The sequence below is a fragment of the Solanum stenotomum genome, chromosome 11 (genome assembly GCF_019186545.1).
Source record: "Solanum stenotomum isolate F172 chromosome 11, ASM1918654v1, whole genome shotgun sequence".
Lineage (NCBI taxonomy): Eukaryota > Viridiplantae > Streptophyta > Magnoliopsida > Solanales > Solanaceae > Solanum > Solanum stenotomum.
Genome location: NC_064292.1, coordinates 15,428,763 through 15,443,862, shown reverse-complemented (window position 1 = coordinate 15,443,862; position 15,100 = coordinate 15,428,763). Strand labels below are relative to the sequence as shown.

General features: G+C 33.3%; 2 protein-coding genes across 2 annotated transcripts in view; one reads left to right on the top strand and one right to left on the bottom strand.

Moving 5' to 3' along the window:
- LOC125845586 (probable E3 ubiquitin-protein ligase BAH1-like 1) overlaps window positions 1–15,100 on the top strand; it is a 253,315-nt gene that overhangs the window by 42,171 nt on the left and 196,044 nt on the right. The gene's annotated exons all lie outside the window — the stretch shown is intronic.
- The window catches only part of LOC125845690 (secreted RxLR effector protein 161-like), a 1,763-nt gene continuing 435 nt past the window's right edge, over window positions 13,773–15,100 (bottom strand). The window contains exons 2-3 of the mRNA XM_049525232.1: window positions 14,518–14,586; window positions 13,773–14,213 (exon numbers count right to left, since the gene is read on the bottom strand). Coding sequence (XP_049381189.1) covers window positions 13,773–14,213; window positions 14,518–14,586 — 510 coding nt within the window. The remainder of the gene's footprint in view (window positions 14,214–14,517; window positions 14,587–15,100) is intronic.

Sequence of the window (15,100 nt, the reverse complement as noted above, 5' to 3'; positions counted from 1 at the left end):
TTCTACTGATAGTTTTTTCAATTACCAACATGTTCCTTCCTTAGTTCAAAGTAAACAAGTCTTAACTAGGACTGAGTGTCAAGCTTCACTATCATCTACTGTAAAAGGTTCTCATGTTTCTAATAAAGACGCTTACACTGTTGATTTTTCTTCAAGTTCTGTCAATAATTTTCCTTCTTTTGTTGTAAATTCTGTCCACACCCATGCTCAGGATAGTGAATTTTTGTGGCATACTAGACTAGGACATGTGCCTTGTAAAGTTGAGAGGTGTTTCTACCATACCAATACATTTTTCAAACAAACAACCTTTTACTTGCACCATATGTCCTATGGCTAGACAAACCAGAATGCCCTTCCTTGACAGCCTTACCACAACCACCAAAGTGTTTGAACTACTTCACATTCACCTATGGGGACCATATCATGTGCCTACTCATGATGGTTATCATTATTTCCTAACCATGGTAGATGATCATAATAGGTCTACTTGGACCCAATTACTCAGATGCAAAAGTAATGCATTACAAACTGTAAAGGCGTTCATAACTCTTATAGAAACCCAATTCCAAACTAAACTAAAGACTATCAGATCTGATAATAGTTTAGAGTTCACAAGTTCTGAAGCAACTTGTTTTTTCCAAGAAAAAGGCATCATACACCAAAGATCCTGCCCTTAAACACCTCAACAGAATGGTGTAGTAGAAAAGAAACACAAATACCTCCTTGAAACAACAAGGGCACTCTTGTTCCAATCAAAACTACCTATTAGATATTGGGGAGAATGTGTCCTTACTTCCACTGATCTCATAAATAGACTACCCACAAAACTGTTGCAGAACAAATCTCCATATGAACTACTGTATCAAAAAAGGCTAACCTATTCCCACCTTAGAAGTTTTGGATGCCTTTGTTTTCCAACCATTTTGAAGAATCACAAGGATAAATTTGAACCAAGAGCCACACCACACATTTTTATTGGATACCCTTATAATACAAAGGGTTACAAGGTCCTAGACTTGGCTACCAAAAGAATTCATGTATCCAGGGATGTTCTTTTTCATGAAACTGTTTTTCCCTTTGTTATTGCTCCTCCTAATTCGAGTTTTAATTCTGTCATACATTCACTTGTTCATCATCCTGATAAATTTTCTAACATACCTGGTACAAATAATATTTTAGTTCACGATGAACTGTTGAACTCTCATATTTCACCAGAAATTGTCATTGATCATGTGCCCATTACTACTACTGAAGCCACACTGAATACATGTACACAACCTAAAACTGCACCTACACTCTCATTTAGTGATGCTCCACCAGAACCTAAAAGGACAACCAGGTCCATCCACACTCCCAATTACCTGAAAGAATACAATTACACTTTACCTAAGCTTCATCCTTCCACCTCTAACACTAATACCTCTGCTCCACCACATTCCCTCACCTCATTTATATCCAATCATGACTATGTTTGTTTCACCTCCCTATGCCCCAATAGTCAGCAACTAGTTCATCTATTCCACATGACAGTGAACCTTCCTCTTATGAAGAAGCAATTTTAAATCCTGCCTGGCAACTGGCAATGACACAAGAATTTGAGGCTTTATATGCAAATGACACTTGGGAGTTGGTCCCTTTACCTAAAGGCAATCATGCTAATGGGTGCAGATGGGTGTATAAAATTAAGTACAAAGCAGATGGAAGTATAGAGAGGTTCAAGGCAAGATTGGTAGTAAAGGGGTATACACAACAGGCTGGTATAGACTACAATGAGATTTTCTCACCTGTAGTAAAGATGACTACTGTTAGGACCCTCATTTCTTTGGCAGTTAAAAAAGGTTAGGACTTGTATAAACTAGATGTTAATAATGCTTTTCTCCATGGTGATTTGAATGAGGAGGTCTTCATGACATTACCACAAGGACTTGCAATGGTTGGTAAGGGCATGGTTTGCAGATTGAAAAAGTCATTATATGGCTTAAAGCAAGCCAATAGGCAGTGGTATGATAAGCTAGCTAGCAGCCTTTGTTCAAAAGGGTACACTCATTCAAACAATGACTATTCATTGTTTTATAAAAAGCAGGGATGCTCATTAGTGTTTGTTGTTGTATATGTCGATGATATCATTTTGACTGGGACTGACTTGGAGGAAATTACATCTTTGAAAGCCTTCTTGCATGATCAGTTTAGAATAAAGGATCTAGGGAAACTGCACTATTTTCTGGGGTTGGAAATACTATATAGACCTGATGGTGTCCTCATTTCACAAAGGAAGTTCACTCTTGACCTCCTGAAGGAGTTTGATTCTATTGACTGCAAGACCACTACTTCACCACTTGATACTGTTAAGAAACTGAAGGCCACAGAGGGCAAGTTATTATCAGATCCTACTCACTATAGAAAGTTGGTTGGCAAGCTCAATTTTCTCTCCAACACAAGAATGAATATTGCATATAGTGTCCAGCACCTCAGTCAGTTCATGCAATCACCCAGAGAACCTCATTTGAAGGCTGCTTACCATGTCCTAAGATACCTCAAACAAGACCCTACATTGGGAATATTTGTCTCTAATAAACCTGACCTCAATATCAATGCTTTTTGTGATTCAGACTGGGCTACTTGTCCTGATTCAAGAAAGTCATTCAGTGGTTACCTAGTCCTCATGGGTGATAGTTCCATTAGTTGGAAGTCTAAGAAACAAGCCACAATCTCCTTATCTTCTACAGAGGCTAAGTATAGGGCTGTGAGACAAGTAGTTGGTGAATTGGTATGGCTGGAAAGATTACTTGATGAGCTGACAGTGTAGTGCTCCTTGCCTATATCTGTTTTCTGTGATAGCCAGGTAGCAGTTCAAATAGCTAAGAACCCTGTTTTTCATGAGAGAACTAAGCACATAGAGGTGGACTGTCATTTCGTTAGAACCAAGCTCCAACAAGGCCTGATCACACTCCAACACATTTCCACAAGTTCTCAATTGGCAAATGTTTTCACCAAAGCCTTGACTGGTTTCAAGCATGCTACTCTTTTGGGCAAGTTGTATGTGTTCAGCTCACCTCCAACTTGAGGGGGGGGGGGGGGNGGGGCTGATGAGATTACAATTTAGTTAATCACACAGTTAGCATTCGTTTTACAGTTAGCATTAGAATACACAAAATTAGTTAGAGTTCACAAAGTTAGTTGGTTAAGTTGTTAAGATGTTATTCTGACAGATCAAGTTAGTTAGTTGAAATACTGTATATATACACAATTCTGTATTGCTTATATTTTCTCAGTTTATTCTCAATAAAAATTCTTTTACTTCTCTCTCTCTGAATGCTCTTCTCGTGAAGCTTAAACCTCCATTAATGGAGGAAGCTTAATATTTTCCAAGTTATGTTGTTGTTTTTGTCACTATGAGTTTATCATCTTAATGATCAAATTTATTTTTCACTCATCTTCTTATAAAATGCCTCAATTTTTGTCATTTACAAAAAATAAATTACCATATAATCACAAAATGTGAAAAATAATTCTAGTAGAATAGCATTTTTTTCCCCTTTAATTGACCTTACCTAACATGGATTTGGATTGTTCGAAACTCAATGTGAGTATAGGCCATTATCGAATAGAAGAAAATTTTAAAACAGTATAAGAAATCAAATTGTTTTTTCTTTTTATATTGACAGATTAAAAATCAAATTTACAACAACATAAAAAGAGAGGGACTTATTATTTTTTTATTTATTACTTTATATGTCCCAATTTATATAACATAGTTTAAATTTTAATTGTCAAACAAGAAAACCTATGGGCACTATTTATTCATATGTATGTTAAATATTTTAAAGTGTTAATTGTTATGATTTATAATATTTTTAACGGAGAAAGGCCTAAAATGTCACTCAACTATTTGGATTGGTATAAAATTATACTCCGTCCATCTTTCGGCTCCCTAATACCCCTGGCGTTAATATTTTGACTTAAAAATATCCTTTTTTTAATGGCACACTCTCATAAAGTGGATGATGGGCTATTGCATCAAACCCCACATTTTAAGGGTATTTTTGGCCCTTCTCCATTAAATAATTTGGAATTAGTTAATATACAAGATCATATGATTGACCTGATTTTGAATTTCATAGTAAATAAATAAAAAATGTTAGTCTTCTACTTTCTACACCCCCCCCCCTCTCCCCCCTTCACTTCCTCTCTCTTCCATTTTTTTTCTTCTTGGATCTTGTCCACCATTTTAAATTGTAATTTTTTTTTCAATTTATGACAAAACAAGGGAGAAAAAAAAGTAAGAGTACAAGGGAACTAAGTATTTCCAAATGTATCACTTTTTACATTGAGAAAAGATAAATTTTAATTTCTAAATGGGTTAATGAGTACAAAGATATTTCAAAGCATTTACCTCTTTTAAGAGGATATTTTGAGCAGTTACCTCAAATTGAGAAAGAGTATGATTTATATATTTGAGCATGAGTATATATTTATTAGGAATAGTATTGAGCATCGATATGTGCATGAGTTCAGAAAACTCACATTCCTCATAAACCATGTAGCCAATATGGGAAGCTACCTTGATCCGTCTTCGATTTCGATTCGTTACGCTCAGAAGCTCCAACAAACCCTAAAGTCTCTTGCCGCCTAAAACTCTGCCAAGAGAGTGCTGCTTTACGTTTGATCCTATATATGTACCCATAGAATGCTATGCGTTCTCCACTTTTGAATCTCGCAAAGAGAGAACGTGTTTTTTCCTCTGAATTTCTCTCTCATTTGCGGAGCAAAGAAAGCGAGCTTTGCCCCAGATACCGCTATCCTTAGGAAACCAAAAGAGCTACCGAAGGAAAGGGATGCAGTCTCTCCCTTGTCCTTTGGAGAGGAGAGGGCAGAAAAAACGTCTTTCGTGCAAGTTTTTTTGCTTCTTGGTCCTTATTATTGCATTCAAGCAAAGCTTTAGTGGATACACTTAGTTCAGATGTCCTATATTCCGGCAAGGTATAAGATAGTTCTGACAGCATGGGCGAAATGTTGTATCATCACGTTGCTTATAGTGATAGTTGTCGGTTAGAGAATCTCCCAACTAGAGTTATAATTGTATTTTTATCATATCACTTACTATGTTGAGTTCAGAGATGAGTAAGTATTTGTAATGCTTAAATGATTTCACTTATTTATTTATTCACATTCAGTTGAGTATATACTTATATCTATTGCAGTCCTTTCATTCAGTTATTTCGCTTCGAATATATTACATACTCGTACATTCAATGTATTGATATCATTCGACCTGCATCTTTTTATGTTACAAATACATATGTTCAAGATCTTCAATTAGTGCATCGTTGAGATCACTTTGCACTTCTCATTTGATATTTTTGGTGAGTCCTCCTTGCATTTTGGAGGGCCCATTTTTCAATTCAGTATTTGCTTAGGGGTGTCAAGGGTTTTGTCCCGATGTCCATGTTAAACTTAAAGGCTTCATATATAGCTTGAGTTGAGTTGTTTTCAGAAATTCTTTCTTTAAAGAATTTTGCGAATACTGATTTTTCTCTTTAAAACTTTTAATATGTTTGAGTCAAATCTTCTGCTAAGTAATCAGTCAGACCGACGGTTTGCTTAAAAGTTGTCACGACCCAAAGTATCCTAGGTGTAACATGGTGTATTAGCATACATCATACAAGATAATAGAAATAAAGATTTCAAAGAAACGGTCTTATATCATTAAAGAGTTTAACAAAAGCGGAAGTTTAACATAAGTCTCAATAAGCCATCTACTAATCAAAAGAAGTGGTTAGGACGTAAACCATACACCACATACAAATGTCTAAAAACTGAAATAACACAAGTCTCAATAAGCCATCTACTAATCAAAATAATAGCATTTTTTCCCCTCTAATTGACCTTACATAACATGAATTTGGATTATTCAGAACTCAATGTGAGTATAGGTTATCGAATGGAAGAAAAATTAAATAGTAAAAGAAATCACATTAATTTTTCTTTTTATATTGACAGGTTAAAAATCAAATTTACAACAACGTAAAAAGAGAGGGACTTATTATTTTTTATTTATTACTTCATATGTCCCAATTTATATAACATAGTTCAAATTTTGATTGTCAAACAGGCGCTATTTATTCATATGTATGTCAAAAAAATTTAAAGTGTTAAATGTTGTGATTTATAATATTTTTAATAGAGAAGGGCCTAAAATATCACTCAACTAATTTGATTGGTTCGAAATTATCCTCCGTCCATCTTTCGGCTCCCTAATAACCCCGATTTTAATCTTTTGACTTAAAAATATCCTTTTTTTAATGGCACACTCTCATAAAGCGGATGAGAGGCAATATTGTATCAAACCCCACAATTTATGGATATTTTCATCCCTTCTCCATTAAAATAATTCAAAATTACTTAATATACGGGCTCATATGATTGACCCGGTTCAGAATTTCATAGTAAGTAAATAAAAAAGGTTAGTCTTGTACTTTTTACAACCCCCCCCCCCCCCCCCCCCNCCCCCCCACTTGGCCCGATTTAGAATTTCATATTAAATTCTTCTTGGATCTTGTCCACCATTTTAATTTTGTTTTCTTCAATTTATGACAAAACAAGGGAGAAAAAAGGAAAAATAACGATGACATTCATATAGAAATAATTAGGTCAACACAAATGATTTGATTAAGCAACTATGTATGTATACTACATTTTTCTTTTGTGTCCACGAAATTCAAAATCAAAGAATGAAAATAACATTTTCTCCTATCCCCACCCTCACATGACCATGATAATAATACAAATTAAAAGAATATGAACATGTAAGCTTATTTTGAATTTGAGTCTCTGATATCCTAATTAAGAATATGAGATTAAAAAAAGAAGAGGAAATGAACAAAACAATTGGATGATTGATAAAAATAATAATTATATTAATAAAAATTAATAATATTTGTTTGGATAGACAATCAGACGGGGCGAGTATAGATTTCAATTGGATCCCCAGTTATGAGTTGGTTATAATAAATTGGTAGTTGATTCAAAATAGACAATATCTAGGCAGATATCGTGAAATAAGTAATTTTTTAATATTATTTTCAAGTGTATCGAGTCAAAATAGGAATCATATGTGACTTTTTATTATTTATTTGAGAAATGTTTTAACTTTGGACCAATAAGATGATGCAACATAATAAATAAATATTTAATAATTTTATTTTAGGGGTACTATTAAAAATAAGGGCATATATGAGTCAAAGGGTTAATATCAATGGTATTTTTGAGCCAAAAGGTTGACGTCAGGGGTATTTGCGAGTCGAAAGGCAGATGAATGGTAACTTTGTACCAATTCAAATAGTTGAAGGATATTTGTACTCTTCTCCATATTTTTACTGTAGTTTTAGATACAAAATTATTTTTCAAAAATCTTAAAAATTGTATTACCAAATGCACGGTCAAAATAAAAAAGTTTCATTCTTGAAATTGAAACTATGTCATAAATTGAGATGAAAAAAGTATTATCTAATTTTATTGTATTCCAAATAATTAATATTGGCACTCCAACTTAGGCATATCATAGTTCTTGTACAAACCATCATCAAACAAAGGAGCTTACATCTCTAGATAGAACTCCTTATTGCATTATGAAGTTGGTACAATTTTTGGGGAAGGTCTATTAAAAGGGACAAACAAGTTAGTCAATTAGGTCAGAGTCTTTCAAGTCTTAAATATTGGGTAAAAGTGACAAATGAATAAATTATATTAATTAGGTTAAAAGATTCTTTCTCAATACCGCCAAACTTTTAATATTTACACTTTTACCTCTATATTTTTTACCTTAAAATATCTAAAATTTTACCAAAATAGACAAAAAAAAAGGCGCTCTTTCTCAACTTCATCGTCTTCCCAACGATCCTGCTCAACCGCAAGTATATTTGTCAATCCTTTCTTCTTGTTCTTGTTCTTCATCTTCTTTTATCTGCAAAAATATGTGCTTTTATTGAGAATATCTATCAAGAAAAATTTATGAAAAAAGAATATCAAAATATATATATGTTTGAGTTTTTTATATTGCATTTGTTTTATTTGAGCTTTGAATAAACTAAAAAGAGCATTATTGATAAGTATGAAAATCACTTTGTGTCCATTCTTAAGCTCCGTTTAGTGAACCCAAAGTGATTGTTTCAGTTAACAACTTTCGTAGTTGTCCGGGTGACTGTCAAAGTTGTTTATTAAAATAATTAAATATGTCTCTGTTGATGTCCAACAACTGTCTTTAGTTGTCCGACAATAGTAGAAGTTATCCCAACAACTAGTGCAGTTGTTCGACAACTGTATTCTGTTGTTGGTCAATTGAAGAACTATAAAAATTTCCAAAGCTATTAAAATTTTCTTACCATTGTTGATAGTTGTGAAACAACAAAATAGGTGTAAAAAAAGTATTAATATTCTTTAGTGATTTCAAAGTTGTTTGATGAATGTCTCACTAGTTGAAATATTGTGGTGTCTTCAGGTATTGTGTCCATCTATGGAAGATCAAATAATAATTGCAGTTGATTTACATGGTGAATAGGTAGAGACTCCTACTAGTTATACTTGGTGATCAAAGGGTCGAGAAACATTACCAATAAAGACAAGTGAGAATGTTACGTATAATGAGTTTGTTGAGATCATTATTTCTAGGGATAACGGTCTGAAAAATACCCAACTTTGGTCGGATTTGCTGTTGCGATACTAAACTTTCATGAGGACCTATTACCTCCCTAGACTATTTAATACCGTATTTTAAACATATATATTTGCCCACGTGGAAATAAAAAATAATGCAAAATTATAAATAGTAATGTGTCCACGTGGACACATATATACCTTTACAATACACTATTAAATAGTTTAGGGGGTAAAAAATACGATATTAAATAGTCTAGGGAGGTAATAGGTCCTTATGAAAATTTAGTATCGTAACAACAAATCCGACCAAAGTTGGGATATTTTTCAGACCCTTATCCCTTATTTCTAGGTTTGAGTTAAATTGTGATAAAGATGATCTCTATTATTTACATGTTTGGCTTCATTGAAAGCAAAAAGGAGCTCCCTCTAGGATAAGGGATGATCGTGATTTATGATTTTTTTTTGGATGATCGAAGTAGGCCCATTTTAAGAATATCTGTTGAAAAGATAGCATAGACAATAGATTTAGGTGCAAATGATGAAGAACATCATATTACTATTGATATTCCTATAAACGAGGACGTTTCTCAACATTTTATACCAACAAAAGGCAGCCACATGGATGATGATGGCACAAGTTTTTACAGAGGTAAAATTTTCAAGGACAAGTGAGAATTAACTAAATTGTTGAAGCTTGCTTATGTGAAGAAACATCAAAGACTCAAAATCAGTGAAGAATTCTAAAGATGTGTATTGTGCTAGAAGTGTAGAAAAACTGTGAGTGGTGGTTGCGAGCAACAAAACTTCAAAGTAGTAATAGATTTGAAATTAAACGATATCGCAACATTCACTCGTGTGGAGCACAACATCTTACAAGTAATGGTGTAATTTCATGAATTTTTGTCATATTTATAACATGTACTTAATGATACAATTATTAGTTCAAACAACTTATATAGTTGTATCTCAACAACTTCTAATTTTTATATCGAAAGCTTCTAATATTTATATAAAAACTTTTAATGTTGTTGCTCAACTGTAACAGATGAAGGGTCAAGTCCTTCAAACAACTGCATTAGTTGTCCAACGATATTGGAGAGTTGTCTTATAACTTTGCATAGTTGTCTAATAATAATTGAAGATCGATCTAGCCATTTTGTAAATTATTAAGTATAAAATAAGTCTTTTAATAATAACTTAAGATCGATCTAGCCATTTTGTAAATGATTAAGTATAAACTAAGTCGTTTAATAATAATGGAAGTTCGATCTAGTAATTTTGTGAATTATTAAGTATAAACTAAGTCGTTTAATAATAATTGAAGATCGAATTAGTAAATATAAACTAAGTAATTTAATAACAACTAAGGCAGTTATAGGAACAACTGAACTAATTGTAGGAACAACTGAAGTAGTTGTACTAACAACTAACAGTTGCACAGAACAATTGATAGAGTTGTACAAATGACTAAACAGTTGCGCAGAACAAATGAAGTTGTACAAACAACTAAACAGTTGCACAAAACAACTTAAGGAGTTATACAAATGACTAAACAGTTGCACGAACAACTGAAGCAGTCGTCCAAACAACTAAACAATTGTACTAACAACTAAATAGCATCTGAAGCTCTGAAGTAGTAACATGGATAATTGAAGAAAAAAAGAGACAATTAAAGTTGTTGATAACAAATACACAAAAACTGAAATAATTATATCATAAACTAACACACAAAAATAGTTGATAACCAATAGACATAATACTGATCCAAATATTTTGAAAATTAAGTATAAAAACCACCTTCATACACAACTACTCTCTCAAGGAATTAATTCCTTCTCAAGCACCGCAACAACATACTTCATCCTAAAATTATCTTGTTTGCGGATGTTGCAGCTATCCATTTAATCATTCTTAGAATTGTTCTTTCAGATGAAGAATTCTTGGCAAATCGTTGAATTGATGGAATAGCTTCAAATGCCAAAGCCTACAATATAACATTAAAAATAGCCAAATACATAATAAAGTCAAATAATAATTTAACTAAAAATCATAAAATGAAAACATCGATTTAATTACCTACGGCAAACGCCCACGGAAAGCCATGAAGATTGTATTGAGATTTGGTTGAGTTTAGCTTTTTCAAAAGATATTCAATGGTAAGATCAAAGCTTTCTCGAGTCCATGTATATGAATCGAACAAGCTTTTTTTCGACGCCATCTTTAGCCAATTAATGTTTATCTTCTTATCTGCATTTTTTGAACACAATATACAATGCACAAATCAAACTATACTAATAACAACCTTTTGATTTTTGGTTAAGCTTGGATCACACATTTTTTCTATGAGTACAACAATATTTGGAGATTTACCCACTTTATCAATCAAAATTTCACCTTCTTTTCCAATTTTCGCTAATTGCTGACTTAGAGGAGGAAGAGAATGACATCGAAGTCCAATCATAATAGCGAATTCATTAATGCCAAAACAAATTGGCAAACCATTATAATCAATCCAAACCTCTTTTTTCTTTTCAGCAAAAATACGACAAAGATTAAGACCATGTACTAACTTCATTGGAAGTTGTACTGCTACATCTTTATCCAACTTCAAAAAGTGACTAAAGCAAGATTTTTTAAATTCATTTTCAATAGTTGTGTGATTAGAATCTTTCTAAAATCAACAAATTGAACTCCAAAACTGACTCTTGCATTGATTCGAGAATCATAAGACTCAGACTCATTCAAGTGAGTCTTAGATTTATATGTACCATTGACAATGATTTGACATAACGTGGAGAGGATTCAATACCTTCTTCTTCTTTTTTATCTGATTGCTCACTTTCACTTTCATCACTTTTTTCTTCTCCACTAGATTTATCTCTATCACTTTCACTACTTTTTTCCTCTCTACTTAATTTATCTCCATCACTCTCATCATCTTTTTCTTTTTCACTTGATTTTTTGTTGCTACTCTCATTACTTTTTTCTTCACCTAATAGGTCATTAGCGCTCTTACTACTTTTTTCCATCTCACTAGATTGCTTGCCACTATTTTCATCACTTTTTTTCTTTTCCTAATAGGTCACTACTGCTCTTACTACTTTGAAGTGTTCCAGTACCTCTTTTTTTAGTAGCAGTTAAGCTCTCAGCATTTTCTCCAACATCTGGATTGGATGAAGATGTTCCAATTCTCTTCCTCTTATATTGACGCATTATATCTACACTAGAATAGTTTTAAAAATTTAGTAAATAGTATAAAATTAACTTAATAGGATCAGTAGAAAATGTGTAATTGTAGTTCATTAAACATCAATAATTATATTATTTGTCCTACAACTAATCAATTTATCAACAACTGAACACAATTGTCCAACAACTGTCGTAATTGTGGGAACAATTTATCTAGTCGTCCGACAACTACATGCATTTGTTGGACAATTTTGTATCCAAAAGATATGCCTAATTATTTCTATAAACAACTTCAATAGTTGTCCAGACAACTACGAAAGTTGTTGGCTGAAACAACTAAATTGAATTCACTAAATTCATTAACACAAAATAATTTTATACGGACGAAAAAATTCTTTTGAGTTAATTTCAACTTCAAACGAAATAAATGCAATGCAATAAATAAATAAATATCATAGATAGATGATAATGATTTTCTTCTTTATGAAACCCTAGTTTTAATATTTTGAAATAGAAAAGAGAAGAAAATTTACCTTGTATGATCAGGAAGAAAACACAACAGAAAATGTTGAATGATTTTGAAGTTGAAGAAGAAGCAAAAAGTTTGAATTTTTTTTACAAATTTTCGTTGCTTCGTCCTTCCTGTTGTCCGATTGTGTTCTAACTGAAAAGGAACTCTTCAAAAACCAATGGGTATATACAATTTAGTCTTTAAGTTTTTATCAAAATTTTAAAAATACTATTTTAAGTCCTTAAGTTTTTAAAATTAGTAGTTTAGTCTTTTTTTATTAATATTAAAAACCAAAAAATAGAGAAAAAAAAGGGACCCACTTGTCCCTTTTTTTAATTGAAAACTTAAGAGGCATTTTAAGCTCATTTTCTCACTTCTTCAGTTGATAAACTATATAAGGTATGAAATAAGGGGTCTCTTGGCTTACAACTCTAGTTGAATGAAATTAATTATTACTCTATCCATTAAAATGAACTGAGCACTAGTTAGTTCTCCTTTTCTCTCACCAGAGTCCAGCCATGAGTATCAATGGGTACCGCCCTTATGTCTGATGATGTTTACTGCAATCTCCTTGTCAAGCTTTACAGATTCTTGGTAAGGGACTAGAAGCAAGTTCAATGTGGTGATTTTGAGCAACATTAACAAGCCTTCACTATCTCTCTCGAGGTTGATTTCTTACGCCAAGGGAAAGGAGGATAAAAATGTTGTCATTGTGGATACTATTCCCGTCGATGTTAGGGATTATAAATTTCCAAAATTGAAGGTGATAGAAAATAACAAATAGAACGATAAAGAAAGCAGATTGAAATAAGCAATAGAAGAAAAATTTATTACTGCACAACTCTCTTATCTTCAATATCAATCAAGATAAGTCAATATATAGACTTTTACAAAGAGTTTTCTATTACGCATAAACCCCACAAACCCACGACTACTAGGACTCGTAACAGTCGCTACTAACTCACTAAGAATCTGCCCACTTCCTAATAATTAGGAGTTGAACATTTCAACAAAATAAAAAGGCCAACAAACATTAAATAAATGCTTCCTAAACAAAAGATCACTTCCAACAATGCCTCCCTTAAACTAATAAGTCACATACATCGGTTTAACTATCTTCACAAGAGACAACATGCTTCAAAGTACAAACTCCCAGTAGCTTTCTTAGCTTCACGACTGTTGCATGATTGAGAGGCTTGGTCAAAATATCAGCAGCTTGGTCTTCACTTTTGCAGTAGACAACATCAATGATCTCATCCCTTGTGAGATCTCTCAGGAAATGAAATTTCACATCAATGTGTTTGCTCCTCCCGTGCAAAACTGGATTTTTGGAAAGCTTAATCACTAAACCATTATCATAGTAAATTAGAGTTGACTTTTGCGGAAGAAGACATAGTTCAGGTAGAATATTCTTCAGTCAAATTGCTTGAGTGGCGCACACAGTTGCTGCCATAAATTCTGCTTCTGTAGTTGACAATGTAATAGTTGGTTGCTTCTTGGAACACAATGAAATAGCACCTGATCCAAACATAAAAACATAACCAGACGTGCTTTTCCTATCATCTTTATCTCCAGCAAAGTTACTATTTGTGAAACCAATTAAATTTGATTTTCCTCTTTTTCTGTACAAAATGCCAAGATCATTCGTACCTTGTAAATACCTGAGAATTCTTTTAGCAGCCAACAAGTGAGTCTCTTTTGAATTTTCCAGGTACCTGCTTATTAGACTTACAGAGTACATTATATCAGGTCTAGTCACTGTCAAATACATCAAACTTCCCACAATCTTCTTGTAGAAAGTGTTGTCAATCCTTGTTCCTGTCACGCCCTGAGCTACCCCTGAGACGCGGACTAGGACCTAGGACCACAAGTGATCCCAAGCTAACCCTGTTGGCATAATTTGAGCATACTATAATTAACATGAATAAAAATAACTGATGCGGAAGCTAAAACCATAAATAAAGAAAAGATGGGGAATACCCATATACTATATTTGAGAGAGTTTAATACAAAAGATATTAACTCATACTAGGCTGAAACTAACTATGTCTGAAAGTAAGCCTCTAAACTGACTAGAAATGTTGGGACATGCCCCAACTGAAACTAAAAACTGAAAGAAGTAAGGATATCATGTCTCTGGTCCTCGAAGGATGAGGACTCACCACTACTAATCTGCTGAGCTGAAAATTGGAAAACGATCTAAGTGCAATCTGGATGCTGAGAGTCTGAACCTACATCACAAGAAGATGTAGTGCAAAATATGCGTCAATACTGAAAGGTACCAAGCATGAGGATGGAGTATTGCTGAAATACATATATAACTGACCAAGCAAAAAGCAATGACATATATATGATAAAATGCCGAAAAATACTAAACATGACTGATTTGTATGCAATGACCAACTATGACATGCTGAAACTAAATACTAAACATGGTCAATCCAAATGGAGTCTGACTGATTTGTGGGAGCTACTAATCACCGATAATAAAACCACACGAGCTGAATGTGGAGTCCGATGTATACACCCAATCGAGAGGACCCAATATACCTTGCAAAAGGTATAAAGGCATGCTGGCGTGATCACTAATCTGTTGCCCATGGAAGGGACTTACAACCTACTTGTCTAGTAGTTCTGGGACTATTTGAGTATGCTAAACCCCAGTTCAACTCGGTATTATGCTAGTCCCAATGAATTTAGTAGTAAACTGATTATGACTGATTTTTTGTAATTGTTCTGGATAGC